The 12,493-nt window shown below is 40.4% G+C and overlaps 1 protein-coding gene across 1 annotated transcript; it reads left to right on the top strand.

Moving 5' to 3' along the window:
- Positions 1 to 3,788: 3,788 nt before the first annotated feature.
- Positions 3,789 to 12,493, top strand: LOC143020505 (uncharacterized). The gene is made up of 7 exons (XM_076176933.1): positions 3,789 to 3,826; positions 5,230 to 5,266; positions 6,177 to 6,262; positions 6,514 to 6,571; positions 8,270 to 8,422; positions 10,572 to 10,734; positions 12,056 to 12,493. The coding sequence occupies exons 1-7, from the start codon at positions 3,789 to 3,791 to the stop codon at positions 12,358 to 12,360; spliced, it is 840 nt and encodes a 279-aa protein (XP_076033048.1). The 3' UTR covers positions 12,361 to 12,493.

Here is a 12,493-nt window from a genome sequence, read left to right as displayed (position 1 = left end):
ACACACACATACATAGGTTTACAGTCACACAATCAATAGATTATAAAAGTTTGAGTGGAACTAATCGTAGAGAAAAGTTATTTCATAAATAAATACTTAGCTTGGAGCACACTCAGACGTTTTGTTTTTGCCCCTCAGATGAATAAAATCGTCGGGATGCAGCCAGTGGGAAGTGAGAAACCCCCCCGTAAGGAAAAGCCCTGTCAGTTGCGGCAAGCCGCTCTTATTTTTTTTTTTTTTTTTTTTTATTTTTTTTTTTTTTTTAAGCCCGATGGTAGGTCGCTTCCCCGCCTGACCCGCAGTGGGTCCCGGGAATTGAGTTCATGACTACGTGATTGTGAGTTCTACACGGTATCCGTTGGGCTATCGCGTGGACCTTAGTTCCCAAAAAGTTGATTAATAAATTATATAAAAAAATCGTATTCATAGAATAGATAGATAGATGTCCCATCAACCCTCTCATCTCCATCAGGAGGTGCAACCCTGAGGGACTGACATTCGGTTTCCGGACTGAGACCAAGATCTCTCTTTATCAATTTCATTTCTTACACTTTTTTCCACGTGGAGGGCTGGCAACCGGCGACTGATCTCTTCTCCCTTTACCACTTTGAGCCGGTGACATAGAGTCCCATACTCACAACACGGATAACAATCAAACGTTTCTTCCCGTAGAGATCTGTGTGAGGTTCCAAAGATCGCTGCCGGCCACAGCGAGGTTGCGGGTTTTCCACTTTCATGGTCATACTTGGCCAATACATAAGAACGTAAGAATAGGGGAGACTGCAAGAGACCATAAGGCCTACACTAGGCAGTGCCATGCTCATTACCACCCATTATTTTTATACATGAATTTATCTCATCATCTTCTGAAACATGTTGGCAATTGTTTCAGCGCAAACATTGACACCAAAATACCACACAGTCTTCCACTGACACCACACAGATCTGGACATCCTGACAACAGGTTGGTAGAGACACCACGAGATGTCGAATTAGTGGAACGGTTTCGTCGTGAATATTCAATAACATTGTCAATGGTTCGAGTTCTAATATGGGTGGTCATTTAATCAATGTAACGCACACATACACACACACGTACACACACACACACACACACACACGGTGGCGTAGTTGGTAGAGCACTGAGCTGCCACAATAGTGGCCCACAGCTCATGGTTCGAATCCTGCCCAGGGCCGAAATTATTTCGGTACCGCTGCGCTTCGGGTCGTTACTCTGACTCTCGTGGGCGGGGAGTTGGGTGTGTGTGTGTGTGCAAGGTCATAGCATTACCCATAGATCGGACCTACGAGCTCTGAGCTCTCTTCCAGGAGGGAAATAGCTGTCGATCACGAGTCCAACGCGTGATCCAAAAAGACCAAGTGAATACACACACACACACACGCATACACATAAACACACACACACACACACACACGTATATATGTGTGTATATGTGTGTGTGTGTATGTGCGTATTACCCATTTGATATTCTTTGTATTAATTCAATCTTGATAACTTTCTCGACATCACGATTTTCATGAATCATAGCAACCGTGAAATGACAATCAAGAAAACTTTTGTTCACAATTTGGTTCACAGAGACTTGGCGCTCGTGCCGAGCACTACTTACGGCAACTGCTTCACCTTCAACAGCGCCCTCCTGGATGGTGATAGTTCCGCGGGAGCACGGACGACAGCGCGCGGCGATCGAAGTTTCTGTAAGTGTGGATATCCAGTGTCGATTACTGCTCACCCCGGATCCTTCTGAGGTGACTTGGTGACGTCACTGTGTGTGTGTGATACATAAGCTTCCTCTGGGTATTGTCACTGATGTGGCTATAGCGTGGACACCGTCTCTCCTGCGTTCATGTAGGAACAGTTCTGGATCACTGGCAAGGTTGAGGTTCTAACGGGCTGTCAGCCTCACAAACCACGAAAAAATGAGGACTTTTGGTATGTAGTTAGATAGAGAGACAGGTAGGTAGTTAGATAGATATATAGATAGGTAGACAGATGGATGGATGGATGACTAGGTGCAGTTGATAGATTGGTAGATAAATGGATGAATGGTTAGGTAGATATATAGGAAAGTAAGTGGATGGATAGGTAAATAGATAAGTAGATAAAGCGATAGATGGGTGGATAGATGTGTAGATGGACGGATAGATAGATGGATGGATGGCTAGATAGACGGATGGGTGGCTAGATAGATAGATAGATAGATGTAAGTTGGGTAAATAGATAGATCAGATGGATATAAAGATAGATAGATAGGTAGATAGATAGACAAGTAGATAGATAGACAGGCAGAAAGACAGACAGACAGATAGAGATATAGAATATAGATAGATGGAGAGACAGACAGATAAATTGATAGATATATTGATAAAAAACAAATAGACAGAGCTGGGCGCGTTCCTCGGTGTTCTGACTGACACATATATAATTTATAATCAGGATACCGAGGAACGCACTGATGAGCGCGCCCAGCTCTGTAAATAGATACATAGAAAGACAGACATATAGTATTTACCTATATCCCGCCCATTGTCTTCTATACACACATGAATGAATACTAATAAGAAACACTGGTAGCTTGTGTTCGGTTATGCAAGAGTGACCAATGGGAGAGTAAACTGAACGAAACAGAGCGCTTTCGTATATTACACTGAAGATATTGCACTGGATGTAATAAACGAAAGCGCTCTGCTTCGTTTAGTTTTCCCCCCCAGTGGTCACTCTTGCACATGAATGAATATGTTTATGTCTCTCTCCGTACTCCTTGGCCAACAGACCTGAATTTTCAACTTCGGGTGCACCACAAGGAGTATCTCGGGTCCTCCTTGTCCCCGAGGGCTGGGTTTCGAGTCGTCCTTCACCCACCACAGTCCTTCCCACGCATTGACCAAGAGGGTTTCAACGTGAGTCCTGCCCAAGCAACCTCTGTTGCTGTGTCTCAGGTAAATGTATTTTCTATCTGTTTTATCTGTATATTAAGGGCTTTTCCCCGCTTATAAGAGAGGTAGCCAAATCAAATGGACGCACACACTCTCACCCATTCCAATCTCGTCCACCACCCTTGTTTCCTCCTCATCTTAGCTCCTCCTGGATGACGGGTCATCCCTGCATCTCGCCCAGTGCCCGGGTCAGAGGCAATGTAGCAAGACGCAGCACATTCACAGCAAAGCCGCTTCACTTAATCGGCGACCTTCTCCCCACTTCTCTTGGAAATTATATTCAGGAAATAAATATGTATCAGCCACTCTTTTTTTCATAGTAACACACATACATACATGTCATTGTGTAAGCGCAGTTACGAACAAAAGTTTTGACCCAATTTTTTTCGTGATACAAAATAAAATTTCTTTGTTTGATAATTTTTTTTTTATTTATTCAAGAAAAAACTACCTAATTGTAAGTTAAGTATAGTGTACTACATAGGAAAATATAACATGTACTCGACAAAAAAAAAGTCACATTGATCTTATGTGAACTGTAACGTGGATCAAAATTTTTGCTCTAGATTGTTCATTTAATCAAATCTCCCCTTTTATCCCCCACCCAGGGCCGTGACCAGAAATTAGATTTTGGGGGGCTAATCATGCTTTAGGGTGTCGGGGGGGGGGCTGCCGCTGTACTGTGTACACACACACACACACACACACACACATATACAGACAGACACACACACACACACATACACACACACACACACACACACAATTATTGATAATATTTGATATGCCTGTAATGATAGTTAAAATTTTATATTCTATGTATATACATCATGTATCACAAATTCACCATAAACTTAACTTATATTTTGTAAGTTTTCCGGTGTAGTGTATTTATAACACTTTTGAGTAAAAATCAATTTGGGGGGGTTAAACCATCGCCCCCCCCCCCCCCGTGGCTTTGCGCCCCCCACCCTCTCTCTTGGTATATATACATATTTTCTTACCTCTCTTTATTTATTTTTTTAACAAGAACCGGAAGTATCTCAGTGACGTAATAGATCCCCCCCACCGTGGCTACGCCCCTCCGCTCCCACCCCCTCATATACATATTTTCTTACTTTTTTTTTTTTTTTTTTTTTTTTTTTTTTTTTTTTTTTTTTTTTTTTTTTTTTTTAAAACAACAATCGGAAGTATGTCAGCGAACTTCTGCCCTCGCCGTATCCGTCGGCTTGTTTGAATTGGTGGAACGAGACTCGGTATCGGCCGGTTCCCGTCGACTCGAAGTACCGGGTTGAAGAAAGTTACACTCAAGAGGTACGATATTTGTTCTGTGTTATTTGATGTTATTTAATCTTTTTTTTTTTTTGTATATTTATCTTTTCCTGTTGTTATTTTTATTGTTATTATTATCATTATTATTACTACTACTATTATTATTATTATTGTTGTTATCATCATTATTGTTATTATTATTGTTGTTATTATTCTTATTATTATTATTACTATTATCATCTTATCATTATCACTGTATTATTATTATTATTATTATTATTAATATAATTATATTTATCATCGTTATCATTATCATCCTTTTACGTCGTCGCCTTTCTATCCATGAGGACACTATTTCGCCGAATAAGTGGACTCGTAGAATCTGAGTAGTTAGTATTCTTCTTCGAGTACTAAAGCCTGCTGCGTGGGTCTGATCCGCAGGGGTTTAACAAACAAAAATCGGAAACACTGACTTAATTTTCCTAGAACATTTATTTATATTTTCACTTTTTTTTTCTGTCGGTAGAAAATAAAAAGTGAAAATATAAATAAATGTTCTAGGAGGGGGATGGGGGGTGAGGTAGTATGTGTGAGCAAAATTTGACACAGCCCGAAGGGATTTCTCCCCGTCTTCTCCTTTTATGCATGGGGGGACGGAGAGGGGGGGTCGCCGATTTAATGAAGCGGCCTTGCTGTGGATGTGCTGTGTCTTGCGACACTGCTTCTGACCCAGGGCAGTGGACAAGGTGCAGGGATGACCCGTCACCCAGGAGGTGCTAAGATAAGAGGGAGGGTGGAGGGGTGTGGAGTGTATTCAGGGATGGAATGAGTGGGAATGATTTTATGCCTTTTCCTTTTTGGCTACCTCCCTTGTAAGGGGGAAAAAGCCTTGGTATATGTATGTATGTACTTTTTATTTTCTATCTGTACTTATTTTTTTGTTTTATAGTATGTATTGTAGTTGTGATTATTTTTTTATTTCTTTATTTCTTGTTGCAGCGATGTCAAGATATGTGTCTTCAAGACCATCTGCAAGGTATGTGTCGCTGTCTCTCACCTTACTTGATCACTTCCTTCACTGTATCTGGCGAACCGCTCAGCGTGACCGAGTTTTGTGATTTGTCGACACAAGGTAAGTCCCAAACACCATATTGCTGTGAGTCTGCGTAGAGATTTGCTTGTGCACAAACTTTGCCTACTCTGAGAAGTACGTGTTTATCCATTAAGTCACCATCTGATCGTTTAAGCAAATACGCATCATTTGTAAGTTTGTATTACATATTATCTCCAGTTACTGTTTTGACGGTTGGCAAGTTACCATATTTTTAGAGAATTTGTAAGATGATGTTTGGGTGGAACTTCTTTACTGAATGGAAAACTTTGTGTGCGGACATTTTATTTATTTATGTGCGCTAGTTGTAAGACATATGTGCGCGCGCATGCGTACAGCTTAGAGCAGCGTTTCTCAACCTTTTTACCCTTGCGTAACCTTTAAAATAAATTGCATGTCTCAAGGAACCCCTACGCAGAAAACCCCCCACATAAACCATATCTTTCTTATTTTATTTTCATCGTAATAATAGGTTAGATAGGATGATGTCTATATTACATTATTACAATAACCAAGAATATGTCGTGCGTGTTTAATTATATTACGTATATGAAATTAAATCAAAAATCAAAAGTGCATTAGCTTATCTCACTTGTTCTCGCGGAACACTTGGTTGAGAAACATAAGAACATAAGAACATAAGAACATTGGTTGTGTCACTGAGGTTGGTTGTGTCACTGAGGTTGGTTGTGTCACTGAGGTTGTGTCACTGAGGGAACGTTGGTTGTGTCACTGAAAGGTGTGTTGTCTGTGTCATGTGTCAACAATGAGTCTCCTTGTGTCATAAAATAACAAGTACATCCTGTAATTCAGTCATTTTTCTTCTTACTTTCAGCATCACAAAAAGAATGTTACGAGAGAGAGATCTTCCACTTCGGGAAGAAGGCAGATGACTGTGGATGTCGTGGCCAGTGCAGGCACGTAAGCAAAGATGAAAGATTCATTCTAAAACTCAAGATAAATGACTAATGAATCAAATAATGATAATAAAAAGAATACTGATATTCGTAAATAGCTGGAGTCCAGGAACCATTTTTATGGAAGAAAGTATACGCTGGGCTCGACGTTCGTCAATTTATTCCGACGTTTCGAACCCTGTTCGGGGTTCGTCTTCAGGTATACTTTCTTCCATAAAAAAGAATACTGAGTAACTTTTTCTTTTTCTTTTACAGAAAGCTGCAATACAACACCAAGATATCCTACGCGGCTTGGCCTCCCGTCGACTACTTGGTGAGAATCACCACATCCGTCCTAGATTAGGGTATGCAGCGGAGATGCAGTCTCCGCATAGATATAAACAAGACTGGTGGGGGTTACACTTAGAGGCACTGGCTTAACCTTTATATAATCTAATATCACATTTAAGCCACCATAAATCAGGGAACACGCCTCTTGTTGGCAAAGCCTTCTTTATCTCACTCTAATCCTGTGCAATGATTCAGATCTTCTCCCTCCAGACGCTTGGGACCCTGTGGATTTGTTCTAGAATTGAATTCTTTCAGGTGACCCTCGGTGCATGATTCAGATTTTGTCCCTCCAGACCAGCGTTTCTCAATCTTTTTACCCTTGCGTAACCTTTCAAATAAATTGCATGTCTCAAGGAACCCCTGCGCAAAAAAAAAAAAAAAAATATATATATATATATATATATATATATATATATATCTTTCTCATTTTATTTTCATCGTAATAATATGTTAGATAGGATGATGTCTATATTACATTATTACAATAACCAAGAATTTATGCGTGCGTGTTTAGTTATATTACGTATATGAAATTAAATAAAAAATCAAAAGTGCATCAGCTTATCTCACTTGTCTTCGCGGAACCCTTAGGCTGATGTCACACGGGCGGTCTACCCGCCTGACCGCGGCGGGTGAGACGCATTTCCCCACTTGAAACCGCCGCGGCCAGCCCGCCTGGCTATGTCAGACGAGAGGTTTATACATAGGAATCAATATAAAGCGGTTCCGCGGCGGCTGACCCGCTTTGCACCCGCGGCGGCCAACCCGCTCGTCTGGCTAGGGCTTTAGGGACCTTTTGCGGAACCTTAGGGTCCCGGGGAACCTTGGTAGAGAAATGCTGGTCCAGACACTTGGGATCCTGTGGATTTTTTCCTCAAACTAAGTTCTTTCAGGTGGCCTTTATTGCAATGTTTCAGAGCTTGTCCCTCTAGACACTTGGGATCCTGTGGATTTTTCCCTCAAACTAAGTTCTTTCAGGTGGCCTTTATTACAATGTTTCAGAGCTTGTCCCTCTAGACACTTGGGATCCTGGGGAATTTTTCTCGAATTGAGTTCTTTTAGATGACCCTTGGTGGAATAATTCAGATCTTGTCCCTCTAGAGCAGGGGTTCTCAGTAGGGGTGAAATTCACCCCCAGGGCGGAATTTTGGGTTTTCTGGGGGGTGATTTGTGACCACAGTCAGTTTACGCGGTGAGGAAAGCAATTATAGGTTTTGGCCTAACTGGCCTGTCACCTGGGCTGGAATTATACTAATATGGGAAAATATATACTAATTTAGAAAAAATAAAAGGGTTTTTAGTAATATTTGCAAATTATTTAGAATGCACTTTTTGAAACAGGCAATCTTGGAAAGGAGGGGGGAATGACATTCAGACAAATGGTGAAAGGGGTGAATGGGCCAAGCCGAGTCGCGACCCTAATTGTAATAATAAATTCAACCATTTCATGTTATATTTCTACGTACTTGCATAATGTTTATAAACTTTCGTTTTTATAGTTCAGTTTATATTTACTAGCACAATGAATTTAAATACATTTGAAACTTGAATGAAAAAAAAAAAAAAAGTTAAAAAAGACCCTCTGGCGACCCTAGTTTAGGTCGCGACCCTGGGGTTGGGAACCACTGCTCTAGACGCTAGGTGGCCCTGAGCAATTTTTCTAAAACTTGAGTTCTTTCAGGCGACTCTTGCCCTATCCATGGGACGGGAAGTTGACCTCGACGATCCCGATCTGGAGGAAAAAGTGTCCGATCTCGCAAAGGAGTACGCAATGGTCGACATCTCCTTTGAAACAATGAATTCTCAAGTAGTTCGTCAAGAAGCTAAGTATAAGGTACGGCCATATTAGGTATGCTTTTTGAGATATAATGTAAATTACCTCATCACGATGGGTTATACGGGTGCAAAAGATATGATTAACATATGTATGCAAATGGCAGTTACCGATCATTTTATTATTATTATCATTATTATTATTATTGTTGTTATTATTATTATCATTGTTATTATTATTATTATCATTGTTATTATAATTATCGTTATTATTATTATCGTTATTATTATTATTATTATTGTTATTATTATTATTATTATTGTTATCATTATTATTGTTATTATCATTATTATTGTTATTATTATTATTGTTATTATTATTATTATTATTATTGTTATTATCATTATTATTATTATATATATGAAGCTGGTACAAAAGGACCGTCGTACTAATAGAGGCCCAGTCCTCAGTGTTTCTTTCGGTAAATTATTAGAATAACCTAGAACAAGGTAAATCAAAAGTTTCTTTTGATAAATGGTTAAAAGAGCCTAGGACCAGGTACATTAAAAGGAAAGGTATCAAATTGTACGAAAGGGGTTAAGACAGTACCTGAATCTAGTAAGGGACGACTTAAAACTCCTGTGGTACATACATATACATATACCAAGGCTTTTTCCCCCTTTCAAGGGAGGTAGCCAAAAAGGGAAAGGCATAAAAACACTCCCACCCATTTCATCCCTAAATACACTCTACACCCCTCCACCCTCCCTCTCATCTGAGCACCTCCTGTGGTAATGGTGGAAAACAGAAGAGCACAAGATAATAATAATAATGATAATAATAATAAATACTTTCTTTAGTCAATTTGTAATGACACAAATTGAAACTCTTTGTGGATCCAGATCATTCAAAGTTACAGTTTCAACACACATACAGTACAACCCACAATAAAAATATCTGTGATAGGGTAAGGTTGTGGAAATAAGCATAATTACCAACATGAACAACATAGATCCAAAAGTGCCAATTGTCCATTAAATTGGAACAAATAGCGTACAGTTGCCAGCATTTCCGTGCGAGTCCTGTTTTTGTGTCCTTTGATTCAAATTCATTGTAACAAGACCAATGTTTATAACTACTGACAAGGTATAAGTAATTCAACCTATGTGTATTCACAGTATTGCAAATGTAAACAATTCCAATGTTGCCAAATCTTTCACGTAACACAAAAGACAAGATCCGTGTAGAAGTGGATCCAACTGTATGTACAGTCGCGGGCAAAAGTTTTGATCCATGCTAATGTTCTCGCATTGTCAATATGACTATTTTTTTCGAGCATGTGAAACATTTCCTCTGTAGTGTTTTGCTTACAGTTGGGTAATTTCTTGAATTAAAAAAATGTTAGACAAAGAATTTTAATTTTGTAAAATGAACAATTCTGGATGGATAAAAACTATTGCTCGTGGTTGTACATCATTAAAGATTACAAAGGGTTACAAAGGAGGAGCATGCCAACAGGAGACCTTTTGGTCCATAACTAGGAGCTCCTTTTCATGTAAATGTGTAAATATTTAGACTCAGAGCTACCGCATTATATCCACGTATGAGCTAGACACACCACGGAAAAATCAGCGACTTATTTTTTTCTAATTATCGATCTAGTAATCAGGGGCCGAATTTATAAAAGATCCTAAAGTCTAGACATAGATCTTCAAAATGGCGAAGATTTGACCTAAATCCCTATGTCGGCGACCTAAATGCTTATGTCTAGACATAACCTCGACATAAGCATTTAGGTCGCCGACATAGGGATTTTGGTAAAATCTCCGCCATTTTGAAGATTTATGTCTAGACGTCAGGATCTTTTATAAAATCGGCCTCTGATTACTACAGTGTGGTTCACAAGTCGCTAAGGTGTTGTGGTTTGTAACAGCTGCATTATTGCTCTAAATACATGCATGGAGTTTTAACGCAATATAGAAACATTGCCTCAGCGTTGTATTGCCTCTATGGCGGTATTAGCAATTGACCTATCTTGCTGAAACAACATATCGGGCCTCAGGTCAAATGATGAAGAAATTACTACAAATTGCAACCCCTCAGTGAAACTTGGGTCACCTTGTAGTACTCAAGTTTCTAGTGACTTTCGTTTATCTATTCATCCACCTAGTATTCAAGTTACTAGTATTCTAATCACGTCTGTTAACAGCTGTTGGACTTGTTCGTGATGTGTGGGGCTATCCTGTCGCTCTACTTGGGGATCTCCTTGATCCTGTTCATCGAAGTCATTGAATTCCTCCTCAACTTCTTCGTCAACTTCGCTCTCTTCGCGGTCGGGAAGTACTCAAGGCCCACCCGGGATCTTAGTCAAGGTACTACTTCAGCCCTGTGGTGTTTTATTCAGAGCTAGGTGCGTTCCTCGGTGCGTTTCACTTTAGTTTGGCCGCGGTTGATGATAATAATATGGTTTAACGTCACATACTCTCCACCCTATCGGAGGGCTAGGACGGTGGCCCCCACAGAGGACTTTGTAATGTGGAATTTAATGAACCATGCCCTTGGGTCAACTTCGCCGGTGGCAGGGTTCGAACCACCATCCCTCTCGAACTTTTGCCGCAAGTAACGACGCCTTAACCCGCTCAGCCAGCTAGCTTTTCACCTACACAGCGCTCCCAAACTATAGGTGCCGGTATAGTATGTGGCCTACCGGAATTTTATTTCGGTATGAACCTGTCTCTTAAGCTTTAATAATTTGCGAGCGCTAACCACGGCCAAACTAAAGCGGAACGCACCGAGGAACGCATCTAGGAACGCGCCCAGCTCTGGTTTTATTTCCATGTGGAGGTAAAGGTGGCGGGACACTAGGCTAGTATGCTACTTGGTTTTGCTACTTCGTTTGAGTAGAAACGACTTCGGTTATGATATTCTAGATTTCCGTGAGAACGTCTCAACAATGTGGCTAATATTCGTATTCTAGGTTTAACCTCTCTTAGTTCATCATTCAGTTTCTCACTACATGAAAAAAAAAAAATCGTAACCAAAATTGTTTCTACTCAAACTAAGTAGCAGAAGCAAATAGCATGCTAGTGAGTAATGCCTAGTGTGCAGCCACCTTAAGTAAATGACATTCATAGTTTCACTTCACTTTACTTTATATAATTCCATATTTGTATATATATATATATATATATATATATATATATATATGGCTTTTATTATTGCTATTGTATCGCAATTACCACTTCATCTCTTCTCTGTTGAACGCCAGGCAATTCGATTCGGTTGGGGAGATATCCCCGCCCCCTCGACTGAACGTGGTCTTGTTTGATCAGGACCCTCATTCAGGTCGAAGAGTAACTTCTTAGTTTTGTCGTTCTCATTTCCCGAACTCGCATGGCACCGTTTTCTTCAGAATGTCACCCTACTGTCTTAATTAAATCTGTAAAAAAAAAGTGCCCTGAAGATCATAAGGGTTGTAGAATCTGGGTTGTAGAGTCAAGTCTATGATTATAAGTTCCTAACTAAGTTTCAAACTAAGCTCCTAAGGAAAATCTTTCCGTTGTCATGTCGAGATTCCCGTCCCCAACTGGATGAAACCATCTTCGTTGACTCCAGAAATATCAATCGAAACGTGTGATAAAAAAAAAAAAAAAAAAAAAAAAAAAAATCCTCACGCAATCGAACTCCCTCCAGGTTCTTCGCCGGAAGAGTCTCCCGAAGCTTCTGCGCCTCCGGAACCCGCCGAAGAGAAGACTCTTCGAGTCACGACGGCTCCTGCGACCATGGACGAGAAGTCTTCGGCAGTTCCTCGAACTCCTTACGGGAACTTACGGAAACCTCATCGCGATGTCGAAGGCTACTATGCCCGGTTACCAGGTGCTCCTTCTCCTCCTCAACTCCCTCACGTCGAGGAGTTCAAGACCCTGAGGAACTTGAGGGCGAAGTCGAAGCCAAGTGAGAATGAAGACGATCTTTCGGAGTTCTTCATGGGGATCTGAAGTTTTTCGAGTTTCTTGATTCTGTTTGAAGATGGTTTATTGTACATCCGATAAAGGCTTTGTCTTCAATAGTGTTTCATCTTCCTGTTACATTGTGTATCGGTGTCATGGAAAGATGCGAGCATACACGCAC

The sequence above is a fragment of the Oratosquilla oratoria genome, chromosome 40, assembly GCF_046742065.1.
Source record: "Oratosquilla oratoria isolate Oo_2021 chromosome 40, ASM4674206v1, whole genome shotgun sequence".
Taxonomy (NCBI): domain Eukaryota; kingdom Metazoa; phylum Arthropoda; class Malacostraca; order Stomatopoda; family Squillidae; genus Oratosquilla; species Oratosquilla oratoria.
The sequence above is the reverse complement of the archived record's forward strand: the minus strand, read 5'-3'. Positions and strand labels throughout refer to the sequence as shown.

What these genes read in the sequence shown, in the direction of transcription:
- LOC143020505 (XM_076176933.1), top strand. Translation starts at nt 3,789, where the DNA reads ATGTATCACAAATTCACCATAAACTTAACTTATATTTT. An exon ending in ATAAACTTAACTTATATTTT is followed by an intron (nt 3,827 to 5,229) that starts GTAAGTTTTCCG and finishes TTCTTGTTGCAG; the next exon opens with CGATGTCAAGATATGTGTCT. An exon ending in GTCAAGAAGCTAAGTATAAG is followed by an intron (nt 8,423 to 10,571) that starts GTACGGCCATAT and finishes GTCTGTTAACAG; the next exon opens with CTGTTGGACTTGTTCGTGAT.